Below are 15,874 nucleotides of genomic sequence, written 5' to 3' on the forward strand. Positions count from 1 at the left end.
TCACTTTCCAATCCGTCGTGATCCCAACTGTAGCCAATTTTAACTGAGCCACCGAGCGATAAATTTCACTGTTTCATCTAAGCCAAAATTGACCACATTTACCCTTCGAGTCTCAAAACTATGATAAAGTAAATTGCGAAAGCCGCAAGTCCGTTATGTAGACATCTTCAAATCGAAAGTTAGGATAGATTGCTACAAGCACATTTCGATTGCCTCACGTTGTAAACAAACTGGTTGACCGTTTCTTCACTGATTGAGTACCTGATCATTCATAAGGAACAATGGTAAGTAGCCTAATTAATTCCCGTGCAAATCAGGACGTTTTCTGGCATTGTTTTGCTCAAGCCCAAGCGAGCTCGCTGTTTTGTGGCGATTTACCTTCATTTCGATTCTTTGAATTTTTCCGCTACGCCTGCCGAAGTTTCTTCTTGATAATTCACTTCTACTTCTACTAAATAATTCAGTGTATTGGCCTGAAGTCATATTTTTTTAAGTTTTTTTTTTCTTTCATTTACTGATTGAAAATCAAGTTTGCTCATTGCTACATTATTCTAATGTTCTCACAATGGCTGAGCTGTTCGTGGATCGCAATTCAGACTTGTCGAGCATCGATAAAGATGTGAGTCCCGTGAGGAATAAATTCAATTGGTCATGGCTAGAAGTTAAAGATGATAATGGTGATTATTTTTCTATGTCAAAAAAATTCCAGAGGCAGGAATATGACTTTGATGAAGTCATCTTTACCTATATGAATGACATGCTTATTTAGCATTCCTTCTACATCAAATTATGACAGTCATACTTCCAGACTTCCAGTAAGAAATAACACCCACTATTTTGATATATTGTATTTATCACTCTCCTCTCCAATGATGCCCTTATTTTAAAAAAAAAATAATTGAATCTTCAGTTTGTCGAAGAGTTTCAGTCAATTTTTATAGAGCTCATTTACAGGTCTATTTCTAAAAATTGTTTTTATTTTAAAAAAATTATTGTTTTTTTTTTCTCCTCTATCTGACCATTTGGTCGCTCTCTGAATATTTCTGTTTGTATGCTTTTTAATTATTTATTCTTTTTAGTTCCTTTCTAGTTTCTAGCAAATTGTCATATTTGTCCCCACTCCGATCTCAAAAAGTGACTTAAAAGGATAAATAATTAAACAGCAAACAAACAGAAATATTCAGAGAGCGACCAAATGGTCAGATAGAGGAGAAAAAAACAAACAATATTTTTTTTTTTAAATGAAAACAATTTTAAGAAATTCATGCTCAGAAACGGAACAAAAGGTCAAACAAAAAGGAGAAAAGAATAGACTCGCACCAAGAAAAACATTTTTTTTTAAAAGGTGGGGGAGGATGGATGGGACATTTATCCCTTGCAACGTTCTGTAAAAAGAAGACGGAATTTTAAAAAAAAAAAAAAAAGTGGCGGACCCAGGATTCGAACCCACAACGTCGATTCTGGTAAAACTTCCAGGGCAGACGACTAAACCATTCGGCCAAGACACCCACTTCGAAGTCGACGCATATTGTGTATATGTAGTAACAACTGATTTAATGTTGGTCTGGTTAATTTTATGTTTTTATAGATATTTTATTAACTTTCCTTATTTCTATGTGCATTTGGAAACATTCCATATTCTGGAATGTGGATAATTGTTTAAAAGAGCGTAGTTTCAAATATATGTCTGGGGATAACGAACGTTCATTATCCCCAGACAAGTGTCTCGAGATAATGAAAGTCCAGCCTTTTCGTTATCCCCAGACAGGTGTCTGGGGATAATGACAGCCTGAATCATGCGGGAGTCCCAATCATACTCATGCCTGACGTATCCGGCTAGCCTTAAATTTGACGCAATCAGGTTTGGCCGTTTATTAGTCAGTGAGCAGCAGCAGCCGAAAGCTCGTGCTAGCATTTCTTGCAATTTGTATTTTCACCGTGAATCTTTTGTCATGTCAGTCATGTCTCATGTGTTGACCTCTCATAGCGGGCAGGGGGGTACATACTGTGCCTTCTATCCCCTTATATCTGTTTTCCAACGTGCTTTCTGTCTTTGTCTTGGAATGAGATTACTTGGTTTTGTCCTGGCCCTGGCCGGAGTCCTGGCAGGGGGAAACTTCTTTTTTTTTTAAAGTCTCCCCCCTCCCATTTATCATTTGCAAAGCTCTGTAGCAAGAAGACAGAAAAAAAAAAAAGTGGTGGAACCAGGATTCGAACACACAGCGTCGATTCTGACAAGCCTTCTAAGGCAGAAGAGTTAACCATTCGCCTGTGACACCCACATGATTGTCGACGCATATTGTGCAAATATTGTAACCTACTATTCCATCGACTGGTTTATTGTTGGTTAATTTTATGTTTTAATTGATGTTTTATTAACTTTACTTCTACGTGCAATTTCAAGCTTTCCATATATTCTGGAATGTGGATAAAGGTTTATAAGAGCAGCGTTTCAAAAAAGTGTTTGTATGACCGTCCGTCTTTATTGGCAGCCAGTGTCTTCCAATAATCAATTTTCTTATTCTCAGACTTGTCTGAGAATAATCACAACATTGTTGGTTTGTCACGATTCCACTCTACTTATCAATTTGCGGCTATGTGTGGTCTAGTGGTATGACGCTCGTCTTCAGATCGGAAGGTCTGAGGTTCTAGGCCCTCTCTGAGCGATGCATAGTTGAGTCCTTGGAAGAGGTTCTTTAACTTTTACTCACTTTCTCTCATTGCACTCAAGCTGTAAAATGAGTACCTGACCGTTAACAACATTGTCTCTGTCTGAAAAAAAATTATAGTATCGCCTAACGGGCATCATGTCTTGTTTGCTGTTGGCTTAGGACTCCTTGTAAAACGCTTTGAGCACGATTAGTGGATACTGCGTGATGTAAAAGCATAGCTTTTTATTTCTTTTTCTCTTATTTCTCCAGACAGGCCAAGCGGGAGGAGATAGGAAAAACGACCCTGATAAGGAAAAGGAGAAGAAGAAGAAGGAAAGCATTTTGGACCTGAAAAAATATTTGGACAAGCCAATCAGGGTGAAGTTCAGTGGAGGTCGAGAAGGTAAGACTTGGATTCAATAGTCTGATGTCACGTTGCCCAGCAACGGCGGCCAAACAAAGAAAATTGGTACTTTTTATTCTTCATGCTGGCTAGAACTTTTCATATGTCTTGTGATCAGAATGTGTAAAAGTCAAAATATGATCAGATTTATAATGTTTTTTTTTTTCTCTGGTTATACTTTTATGCTCATCTGAGAAATATTTCATGAGGGCATCCGCCGTTGTTCCGATAGTTTAGAGCCAGTTACTAAGTTACCATGCATCATTACGAGGGAAGTGGCGTTACGACTGTTGAAGCGTATTGGGAATCATTGCGTGTAAGTATGATGTAGTATCATCAGTCCTTCATAGCCATGAGGCCCATGGAGCCGGAGTTTATCCCAGTTCTATAACGTGAATCGGACAACAGCAATTGCTGGTTACTGCTACCCTTTTGACAGGATGCTGGTCTATCACAAATTACTTTCTCCGCCAGATCTAACAGACCCAGCTACCCAATCACTGCTGTGTGGACAAGCAGGTCCGAAACGAATCTCGACTGCATGCAGGATCGATCTCGGTCCCGTTGAATGTGAAGCGAGTACTCTACCAACTGAGCTATCGGGACCCCCTTGATATATGATGTATGACTGATCTGAAAGAGAAAAAAAGTGTTTTAAACAGTACCAGCCAAGGCAAGAAAGAAAAAATTATATACTAGAAATAGAAGAAAAAAACGGTAATCAAGAGGTCTGAGGTTCGATCCTCAGTCGAGGTCGGTGGTTTTTTTTTCTTGTATTTTTCTTTCTTGCTTTGTCTGGCACCTTTCATTCACACTTGTTCAGATCTTTTTATCTTACACCGGTGCTGGCTCCTTAATTTCTTAATTTGATACTGCCAAGAAGGCCAGGCTTGAGCTTGTGGTGCTCAACTTAGCAAACACTGAGACTGAGAGCACTCTCTTCCCCATCCTCCATTCCTTAACTCTCTCTCCTAACCACACGTTTTCAAAGATTGTGAAATGTCATACCGACCCAACACTCATATTGAATTTTTAACGGCAGTAAGTGCATGCGATACATGATTTTGTTGAGTTCTTGAAAGTAAAATGTTCAAATATTTTTTCTTCATTTTTGCGGTTTGTAAAACAACTCTGAATAAGAGAAGTGTGGTCTGTATGTGACGATTTTCCGACAGTTGGTAAGGAGAGGGTTAAGCTTGTTGATCTGTCCATGAAAATGTCCTGGGTGGGATTCCTGACCTCCCATAGTGGATGGGGAGGTACATACTGTGTCTTCTATCCCTTTATATCTGTTTTCCAACATGCTTTCGGTCATTGTCATTGTCTTGGAATGAGATTACTTGTTTTTTTTCCTGGCCCTCGTCTGAGTCCTGGCTGGGAGGGAAACAGTCAAATGCATAGTTATTGTTTTGGGAGATGATATTTTTTTCCTTGTATATCATCTCTCTGTTATGTAGTATTATATTTGTTATTTTGAATGTATAATGTCAGCATTTGAGTGTGTTCCTCTTTGTTGGATTTTGTGCTTGAGTACAGATGAGACTTGTAGGTGATCTCAAACTAAATACACTGGTGGTATGCTCTTGGAATCTACATCTGATCCCTATTTGTTTCCATTCCCCTTTGTCTTACTTTCTCTTGGATGCTATAATTGTAATTCTAGAACTTTTTACTATCCCATTTTCTTCCTCTTTACTGGCGCTGATATAACCTAGATGTGTTTCAAACGCCGTGAAACCCTTAAAAACAACCAAAAACAAAAACATGAAAACGTAAATACATTATTCAGAAGCCAGATCACAGTTCGTACCATAATATTTCTCTGTCATTGGTCTGGTGTTTTTTAGAAATGTATTTATGTTTTTAGTTGTTGGCTGAAGAAGGGGTTGGAGCACAAAACGTTCTGTTTGTGGTATTTTGTTGCTGGGTTTATTTTGGGGGGTTTTTTGGGGGGTTTTTTTATTGTTATTTATTTTTTTTGTTAATTACTTTTTACAAATTTGTCGTTGTAATCGTTTGTACGATTTTATTTTGTTTTTTTAGCAAAATTTGGTTAAATTTGGATATTTTTCTTTGTCTTAGATTTCAAAGAATCAGATTTTAAGAGTTTTAACTAGAATAACTTAGTTTAACTATTGTTCGTATTGGCAGACCTTAATAATAAATGGCCTATTCAAATCACATCATTTCAAATCAAACTCAATTTGATGATGATTAAAATGATAAAAATAATAATAATAATTACAATATAATAATAATAATAATAATAATAATAATAATAATAATAATAATAATAATAATAATAATAATAAATAATAATAATAATAATAATATAATAATAATAATAATAATAATAATAATAATAATAATAATAATAATAATTACAATAATAATAATAATAATTACAATAATAATAATAATAATTACAATAATAATAATAATAATTAATAATAATAATAATAATAATATAATAATAAAACAATAATGATAATAATAATAAAAAATAATAATAATAATAATAATAATAATAATAATAATAATAATATAATAATAATAATTACGATAATAATAATTACGATAATAATAATAATTACAACAATAATAGTTACTTTGTTTGTTGTCTATGTCAGGTTTGCATTGTATTAATTTCAATGTGTTATATTTTGTTTTGCAGCTAGCGGAATCTTGAAGGGTTTTGATCAACTTTTGAATCTCGTATTGGACGGAACGACAGAATACCTTAGAGGTGAGTGCTGGAGGCATTTTAGTCTTGTGCTATTACAATTTGTTTATGACCCCTGACTCAAATTTACTCACGGTCATAATTGTAAATGTTGCTGCTCGAAGCTCAAAGAAATAAATAATAAATTGAAGTTGAATGTAAGCTTCAATTTAATTACAAAAACAGATAAAATGAAGGTTTCGGGTTTCCCCTTTATCAACAAAACAGGATGATTGAAACACCACAGATTAATCACAGATAGGCGATATTACAATTTTTCGGACAAAGACAACGCTGTTAACGGCCAGGCACTCATTTTACACCTGAGTACGGTGAGAGAATGTGAGTAAAGAGCCTTTTCCAAGGACTCAACTATGCTAGGCTCGAACCCAGGACCTTCCGATCCGAAAGTGAGTGTCATACCACTAGACCACATAGCCACACTCTTACTATTATGCCCCCTCAGATTGGTGACATATGGGGCATAACTCTGGTTCGCTTAGAATGAAGATTTTTTTTAAAAGGCATAACTTTTTGACTATATAAGTATAAGATACAGAGATGATTCAAACGTAAAAAAAAAATAGAAGAGTGAATTACGTTTTAAATATTATTACACATGATTTAATGAAATAATCAAGACTATGAGAAAAAAATGATAAAAGGTGATTTCAAACAAAATTAAAAATTCTAACACTTTTCAACCCATGAAAAAATTGTAACTCAGTAACTTCTGTCTCAATTGGTGAACAGTAAAGTAGAAATGAAAGTAGAACTCTTCTTGTTATAGTAAAAACAAAGTGGTCACGACTGAAAAAAAAAACAAAACAATTTGAATGTATACGACAGAGCAGCATTAGAAGTCAACATGATGGCGTTGTCTGCCTTAACTCACTCAATCCTAGAGATGATGATGATGTTGTTGTTGTTGATGCCATGTTGTTTTTGTATTTTGTTTTTTTTTTGTTTTTTTTGGGGGGGGGGGGGTTCGATGACCACTATGTTACTTGTGAGTGTGTCTATGTCTATATTGTATTGTTATAAATGTGTAACCAAATGACAAATTGCGGGTGGTTGGATGGGAGCATCACCCTTGAATCATATACCTATGATGTTCGCATGGGTGTACGATCCGATAGTGATGTCGTTTCTTCTTCTCTTTACTAGCCTATCCTGCTTCTTTGGTTTGTGATTGTATTTTTGACAGGGGATATTTTTTTTTCTGTAAATCTTCTGCCTGTTTGTTCTTGGTTATTTATAATTTAGCTTATGATATCTTTAGGTTATGATTTTGATTTACATTTGTACTATTTTTGTTGGATTGCTTGTTTTTTTGTTTCAGCGGTCTCTCATATAACCTCAATTGTGTTGGAAGAGACCTAAAGCAACAAACAAAAAAAAAAAAAATGACAAATTGCCACTTTTTTGAGGACAATAAAGATTTATTATTATTATTATTTTGCTACTTTTCAAATTTGGAAAAAATGTATTATAAATATAATCATGTACATAGATAGTTTTATTCAATTACCATTAACATGCAAAAATCTAAAAACATTAATATTGATACTAAGCCTTTAATTTGTCTCAGAAAAATGTAATAATAAATAGGCATGGGGTAAAAGTAACCCGGGTAAACTACGGATATAGTCAGTGTTAGGGTTGAGTGAGTTAATCTGAACCTGAAGAAGAAGAAGATCATTTCTTTCCCTCTCGACAAATTCTACATTTTGTTGCTTTTCGGCATCCCTTTCCCCTCCTTCCACCTGGTGTTCACCCCATCGCTACAGCACAATCAAACCCATTTTCCTTTTTCATTGGGTGTCCCAATAGCTCAGTGGGTAGAGCACTCGCTTCACACACAAAGGGACCAAGATCGATCCCGGTGCAGTCGTGATTTTTTCTGACCCTCCCCTTGTCCACCCAGCAGTGAATGGGTAGCTGAGTCTGTTAGATTTGGCAGAATGTGCGTTGCGATAAACTAGCGTCCTGTTCAAAGGATATCAAGCAACTGCTGTTGTCTGTTTCACGCTATAGAAACCAGGAGAAAAGCCGGCTCAGAAGGACTACATTTTTTCTCCATGCTTGTCCAACGCAGCTCACTGGGTGGAGTTCCTTACCGCCCATATCTGTTTTCCAACATGCTTTCTATCTTTGTCTTGGAATGAGATAACTCGGGTTTTGTCCTGGCCCTGAGAGAGAGACAGTCAAATGTTCAGTAAGAGTTTTGGGGGATGATATTTTTTTCCTTGTAAATCGTCTCTCTGTTATGCACTATTGTTTTAACATAGTATATATAATGATTTGTAAACATTTGAGTGTATCCCTGTTAGTTGGGACCTGTGCTTGTGTCTGGATGAGACTTTTAGGTGATCTCAAACTAAGTACTTTGATAGTGTGGTCTTGGTATCTATCTACATGTTTCTTATTTAAACAAATTTCCCTTTGATCACCATTTCTTGGTTGCTTCAATTATAATTCTGTAACTTTTTACTATCCCAATTTCTTGGCACTGATATAACCTAAATGTGTTGCAAGCGCCGTAAAACCCTTAAAAACAACAAAAACAAACCATTTTCTTCCTTTTTACTGGTGCTGATATGACCTAAATAAGTTGCAAGCGCCGTGAAACCCTTAAAAATCAACACAAACAACCCAGCTCAAAGCTCAAGTATTTTAATTTTATCTTCACAGATCCAGATGATCCATTCAAATTGACAGAAGACACTCGTTCCCTGGGTCTGGTCGTTTGTCGTGGCACGTCTGTCGTTTTAATCTGCCCTGCAGACGGGATGGAGTCCATCGCCAACCCTTTCATCCAACATGAGTAGATGTATATACGAGTTTGTGTGTGGAGAAAATGATGAGTGTGGTTGTATGGAGTTTGTGTGTGGATGTGTGTGTGTGGGGAGAAAATGATGAGTGTAGTCATATGGAGTTTGTGTGTGGGGAGAAAATGATGAGTGTGGTTGTAAGGGATAGATAGAATAAAGTTGACGTCACACAGGTCTTTGTTATTGATTTGTTTGTTTGTTTGTTTGTTTTTTTTTGTCATCTGCGTTTATGAGTAATTCTTACTTAACTTTATTAACTAGACTAAAAACGTTCATGGTTACACATAGTTTTGTGTATTGGTCCGTTATACTTTTGGATGGCAATGTTGTGAGCTTCTTAGCCAAGCGCCTACTATCTATATACAAGTTTGTGTATGTATGTGTGTGTGGAGATAAAATGATGAATGTAGTTGTATGGATGGATACATAAACGGAAGTGAAATAGTTACGAACTGGCACTGGTACAGGATAATTGATGGATGTGAAAGGTGCCAGTGCCAGCAGGCAGGAAAGAAAAAGAAAAATTATTATGAGAAAAAAAGTGACCTTTCTAGATTGTTCTAGTCAAAGAAGGTTGTTTTTTTTTTTTTTACTATGATTTTTTTTTTTTTCTTGTATTTTAGTGGGTCTATCTGCTTGTCTAAAACTGTGTTGTAGATTATTTTAAAATAAATGGTTTTGATTTTTGTTCAACTTTTTCATTTTTTTTTTTTAATTATTTTTTTTTTCTTTTATATTTTGTTTTGTTTTGGGAGGTGGAAAATTGATATTGACAGGTGGTGGTTGACAGCTTAAATACTCTGATTGGTGGGATGCTTGCATTGGATGTGTCAGGTTACCAGTGAGGGAATGCTACAATATTTTTGTAATTATAACATATTGTCATTATTATTATTATTATTGTTATTATTATTATTATTATTATTATTATTATTATTATTATTATTATTATTATTATTATTATTGTAACTTTTATTATTAATTTTATTATTATTGTTATTGCTATTGTTATTATTTTTGTAATGATTTTACTATTTGAAGAGACTGCAGTAAGAAAGAATTTGATGCTTCTTTGAGTTGTATGTATGTATGTTTGTGTGTATGTATGTATGTATGTATGTATGTATGTATTATGTAGGTATGTATGTATGTTTGTGTGTATGTATGTATGTGTGTATGTATGTATGTATGTATGTTTGTGTGTATGTATGTATGTATGTATGTATATATGTAACAACAAGATATGAAGTGAACAGAAAAGTGCCAGAAGACAATAGAGAATAAAAATCTTTCGCGGCGGTGGTGGGGTTTGAACCTGCGACCTTATTGGTACGACAACTCCGCCTGGCAGGTGAGAGCGTGGCTCTACCGTGTGAGCTATCCACGAACACAAAATATTCGTTTCAAACTCAAAGTCATTACTAGATCCCTCTCTCACCCACTTCTTGAGACCGCCGATTCGTTCGTACACCACCATCGCGAATAATTTTGACCAGCAGTTAAGCTTAATAGCCAATATTCTCAACACAAACATATAACATAGAAACGATTGAGACATTGAGTATGCTCCGGTGTATGGGGTGAATTTTTAATTCAGAAAAGTGAGTGGAGCAGGCACTTATGTTGGTAACAACAAGATATGAAGTGAACAGAAAAGTGCCAGAAGACAATAGAGAATAAAAATCTTTCGCGGCGGTGGTGGGGTTTGAACTGCGACCTTATTGGTACGACAACTCCGCCTGGCAGGTGAGAGCGTGGCTCTACCGTGTGAGCTATCCACGAACACAAAAATATTCGTTTCAAACTCAAAGTCATTACTAGATCCCTCTCACCCACTTCTTGAGACCGCCGATTCGTTCGTACACCACCATCGCGAATAATTTTGACCAGCAGTTAAGCTTAATAGCCAATATTCTCAACACAAACATATAACATAGAAACGATTGAGACATAAGTGCCTGCTCCACTCACTTTTCTGAATTAAAAATTCACCCCATACACCGGAGCATACTCAATGTCTCAATCGTTTCTATGTTATATGTTTGTGTTGAGAATATTGGCTATTAAGCTTAACTGCTGGTCAAAATTATTCGCGATGGTGGTGTACGAACGAATCGGCGTCTCAAGAAGTGGTGAGAGAGGGATCTAGTAATGACTTTGAGTTTGAAACGAATATTTTTGTGTTCGTGGATAGCTCACACGGTAGAGCCACGCTCTCACCTGCCAGGCGGAGTTGTCGTACCAATAAGGTCGCAGGTTCAAACCCCACCACCGCCGCGAAAGATTTTTATTCTCTATTGTCTTCTGGCACTTTTCTGTTCACTTCATATCTTGTTGTTACCAACATAAGTGCCTGCTCCACTCACTTTTCTGAATTAAAAATTCACCCCATACACCGGAGCATACTCAATGTCTCAATCGTTTCTATGTTATATTGTTTGTGTTGAGAATATTGGCTATTAAGCTTAACTGCTGGTCAAAATTATTCGCGATGGTGGTGTACGAACGAATCGGCGGTCTCAAGAAGTGGGTGAGAGAGGGATCTAGTAATGACTTTGAGTTTGAAACGAATATTTTTGTGTTCGTGGATAGCTCACACGGTAGAGCCACGCTCTCACCTGCCAGGCGGAGTTGTCGTACCAATAAGGTCGCAGGTTCAAACCCCACCACCGCCGCGAAAGATTTTTATTCTCTATTGTCTTCTGGCACTTTTCTGTTCACTTCATATCTTGTTGTTACCAACATAAGTGCCTGCTCCACTCACTTTCTGAATTAAAAATTCACCCCATACACCGGAGCATACTCAATGTCTCAATCGTTTCTATGTTATATGTTTGTGTTGAGAATATTGGCTATTAAGCTTAACTGCTGGTCAAAATTATTCGCGATGGTGGTGTACGAACGAATCGGCGGTCTCAAGAAGTGGGTGAGAGAGGGATCTAGTAATGACTTTGAGTTTGAAACGAATATTTTTGTGTTCGTGGATAGCTCACACGGTAGAGCCACGCTCTCACCTGCCAGGCGGAGTTGTCGTACCAATAAGGTCGCAGGTTCAAACCCCACCACCGCCGCGAAAGATTTTTATTCTCTATTGTCTTCTGGCACTTTTCTGTTCACTTCATATCTTGTTGTTACCAACATAAGTGCCTGCTCCACTCACTTTTCTGAATTAAAAATTCACCCCATACACCGGAGCATACTCAATGTCTCAATCGTTTCTATGTTATATGTTTGTGTTGAGAATATTGGCTATTAAGCTTAACTGCTGGTCAAAATTATTCGCGATGGTGGTGTACGAACGAATCGGCGGTCTCAAGAAGTGGGTGAGAGAGGGATCTAGTAATGACTTTGAGTTTGAAACGAATATTTTTGTGTTCGTGATAGCTCACACGGTAGAGCCACGCTCTCACCTGCCAGGCGGAGTTGTCGTACCAATAAGGTCGCAGGTTCAAACCCCACCACCGCCGCGAAAGATTTTTATTCTCTATTGTCTTCTGGCACTTTTCTGTTCACTTCATATCTTGTTGTTACCAACATAAGTGCCTGCTCCACTCACTTTTCTGAATGTATATATGTATGTATCTATGTATCTATGTATGTGTGTATGTACGTATGTATGTATGTATGTATGTATGTATGTATGTATGTATGTATGTATGTATGTATGTATGTATGTATGTATGTATGTTGGGTGGGGATCCTGACCTCCCATAGTGGGCAGGGAGGTACATGCTGTGTCTTCTATCTCCCCATACCCGTTTCCCAATTGTTTCCTGTCATTGTCTTGGAATGAGATTACTTAGTTTTGTCCTGATCCTTGCCGGAGCTCCTTGGCTGGGAGGGAAACAGTCGAATGTATAGTTATAGTTTTGGGAGATGATATTTCTTTCCTTGTAAATCATCTCTCTGTTATGCATTGTATTATGTTGAGTTTACATATTATATTAAATGATTGGTAAACATTTGAGTGTATTCCTCTTAGATGGGACCTGTGCTTGTGTCTGGATGAGACTTTTAGGTGATCTCAAACTAAGTGCATTGATGATCTGCTCTTGGAATCTACATCTGATCCCGATTTGTTCCCAGTTCCCCTATGTCTTACTTTTTCTTGGGTGCTTTTATTGTAATTCTATAACTTTTTACTATCCCATTTTCTTCCTTTTTACTGGCGCTGATATAACCTAAATGTGTTGCAAGCGCCGTAAAACCCTTAAAAACAAAAACATATGTATGTATGTATGTATTTATGTATGTATGTATGTTTGTATGTATGTATGTATGTATGTATGTATGTATGTATGTATGTATGTATGTATGTATGTATGTATGTATGTATCTATGTATCTATGTATGTATGTATGTATGTATGTACGTATGTGTGTATGTACGTATGTGTGTATGTATGTATGTATGTATGTATGTACGTATGTGTGTATGTATGTATGTGTGTATGTATGTATGTATGTATGTACGTATGTGTGTATGTACGTATGTATGTATGTACGTACGTACGTACGTATGTATGTACATACATACATACATACATACATACATACATACATACATACATACATACATACATACATACATACATACGTACGTACGTACGTATGTATGTATGTATGTATGTATGTACGTATGTGTGTATGTATGTATGTATGTATGTGTGTATGTATGTATGTACGTATGTGTGTATGTATGTATGTACGTATGTTTGTATGTATGTATGTGTGTATGTATGTGTGTATGTATGTATGTATGTGTGTATGTATGTGTGTCTTTGTGTATGAGAAAGATAGTTTTTCCATTTAATTTTTATGTAATATTATAAAAATGTTGACATAAATTTTGTTATTTCTCGATCGTCTTTGTTACATTCTTTCTCTGAAAAGCAGAAAATTACCATTCTAACTCATCGAACATGCTACCTATGAAATGTAACATATTCCCCATGTTTTTCACTGACAATGGCTAAAGAGCTAACCCACACTGGAGACTGACTCCAACGACCCTGCACTACCATCTTCCGGATAAAGACGTCGGGCACGGAAAAAAATACTCAAAATAAAGAGAAGAGCCGTTAGACCTACCCATACCAAGCACCCAATGTCCTGTGCCATTTTTTTTTTTCAAGCTTTGTATGGATAGGTCTGGAATGTGCTCAGTTTTACACATTCCTGGTATTGTTATTGGAGGTAGGAGGATAAATAATCTGAGATATGCAGATGATACAGTATTGTTGGCATCGAACGAGACAAATCTACAGATCCTTGCAAATCAAGTAAACCTGAACAGTACAGCAAAGGGTCTAGAGATGAATGTTCAAAAGACGAAGGTAATGGTCATGTCAAAGAAGCCTGAAAAAATCGCAAAAGTCCAAATTAATAATCAAAACATCGAACAAGTAGATTCTTTCAAATATCTTGGACAGACAATGACCAACAACGGAAAAAATGAGCTGGAAGTGAAAAACAGGATTGCTATAGCTAAGTCGAGGTTCAGCCAACTGAATAACATTTTAACTTCGCAACAAACGCAGATGAAAACGAGAATAAGAATACTCAAATGTTATGTCCACTCAGCACTTCTCTACGGCTCAGAAACCTGGACCTTGAACAAACAAATAGAGAAAAGAATTGAGGCCTTTGAAATGTGGACTTTCCGTCGCCTTGGAAAAATCAGTTGGAAAGAAAAGAAAACAAATCAAGAAGTCTGTGACATCCTTGATATCAGACCGACCCTATTGAAAGTAATAAAAACAAGAAAACTAAGGTATTTTGGACATCTAAGACGCCATCAAACTGTCAACAAGGACATTCTTGAGGGTAGAGTTGGGGGAAAAGAGGAAGAGGCAGGCCAGCAAGAACTTGGATAGATGATGTGAGGACATGGACAGGATTGGCGGCAGCCGAATGCAGTCAGCAAGCCGTCAACAGGGAAGATTGGCGTGTCATTTCAAGTCGACTTCAACCCATGAGATGACACTGGAAGAAAAAGAAGATGGATAGGTCTAGCGGCTCTTCTCTTTGTTCTTAGTATTTTGTCCGTGCCCGACGTCTTTATCCGGAAGATGGCAGGGACGGGTCGTTGGAGTCAGTCTCTGGTGTGGGTTAGCCCTAACAGTCCAAGATAGCTCAGTTGGATGGGGTCACATGAGGGGGGGGGGACAGAGAGATCAATTATTGCTGTGTCTTCTATCCCTCCATATAATATGTTTACCCTTTCCATGTTACGTTCTGTTCTGGATTGAAATTGCTGTTTTTGTTGGGGTTTTTTTTTTTACCTGGTTCTGGCATCTGTCCTTAGCTTGGAGGCTGGATGGGGATCCTGACCTCCCATAGTGGGCAGGGAGGTACACACTGTGTCTTCTATCCCCTTATATCTGTTTTCCAACATGCTTTCTGTCTTTGTCTTGAAATGAGATTACTTAGTGTTTTTCCTGACCCTTGTCGGAGTCCTGGCTGGAAGGGAAACAGTCAAATGCATAGTTATTGTTTTGGGAGATGATATTTTTTTCCTTGTAAATCATCTCTCTGTTATGTGTTAGTATATTTGTTATTTTTAATGTATAATGTAAGCATTTGAGTGTATTCCTCTTTGTTGGATTTTGTGCTTGTGTCCGGATGAGACTTTTAGGTGATCTCAAACTAAGTACATTGGTGGTATGCCCTTGGAATCTACATCTGATCCCTATTTGTTCCCAGTTCCCCTTTGTCTTACTTTTTCTTGGGTGCTTTAATTGTAATTCTAGAACTTTTTACTATCCCATTTTCTGCCTTTTTTACTGGCGCTGATATGACCTAAATGTGTTGCAAGCGCCGTGAAGCCCTTAAAAACAAACAAACAATTAGTAGACGTCTGTGCTTGTGTCTGGGTGAGACTTTTAGGTGATCTCAAACTAAGTACAGTGATGGTGTGCTCCTGGAATCTACAATCTGTTTCCTATTTGAACCGAGTCCCTTTTGTCTTACCTTTTCTTAGGTGCTTTAATTGTATTTTTAGAACTGTTTTACTATCTCCTTTTCTTCCTTTTTACTGGTGCTGATTTGACCCAAATGTGTTGCAAGTGCCGTATAACCTGTAAAAACAAACTAATGTTCTGTTATAGTTATTAGTTTTATTGTATATATAGACATTTGAGTGTATCATTCATAGCGAAATCCTTTGCTAGTGCCTGGATGAGACTTTCATGTAATGTCAAAATAAGACATAAATAGATTACTATATTCCAAATTGACAACATAAATTTTCGCTGTCGTCGATC

The 15,874-nt window shown here is 36.8% G+C and overlaps 1 protein-coding gene across 1 annotated transcript in view; it reads left to right on the top strand.

Moving 5' to 3' along the window:
• The window catches only part of LOC144960564 (U6 snRNA-associated Sm-like protein LSm7), a 12,416-nt gene extending 3,282 nt beyond the window's left edge, over positions 1-9,134 (top strand). Inside the window, exons 2-4 of the mRNA XM_078893774.1 lie at positions 2,922-3,054; positions 5,729-5,800; positions 8,471-9,134. Coding sequence (XP_078749900.1) covers positions 2,922-3,054; positions 5,729-5,800; positions 8,471-8,607 — 342 coding nt within the window. The 3' untranslated portion in view covers positions 8,608-9,134. The remainder of the gene's footprint in view (positions 1-2,921; positions 3,055-5,728; positions 5,801-8,470) is intronic.
• The last annotated feature ends 6,740 nt before the right edge of the window (positions 9,135-15,874 follow it).

Source organism: Berghia stephanieae, chromosome 15 (genome assembly GCF_034508935.2).
Source record: "Berghia stephanieae isolate SIO BIC M18660-M18661 chromosome 15, UCSD_Bste_1.3, whole genome shotgun sequence".
NCBI lineage: Eukaryota > Metazoa > Mollusca > Gastropoda > Nudibranchia > Aeolidiidae > Berghia > Berghia stephanieae.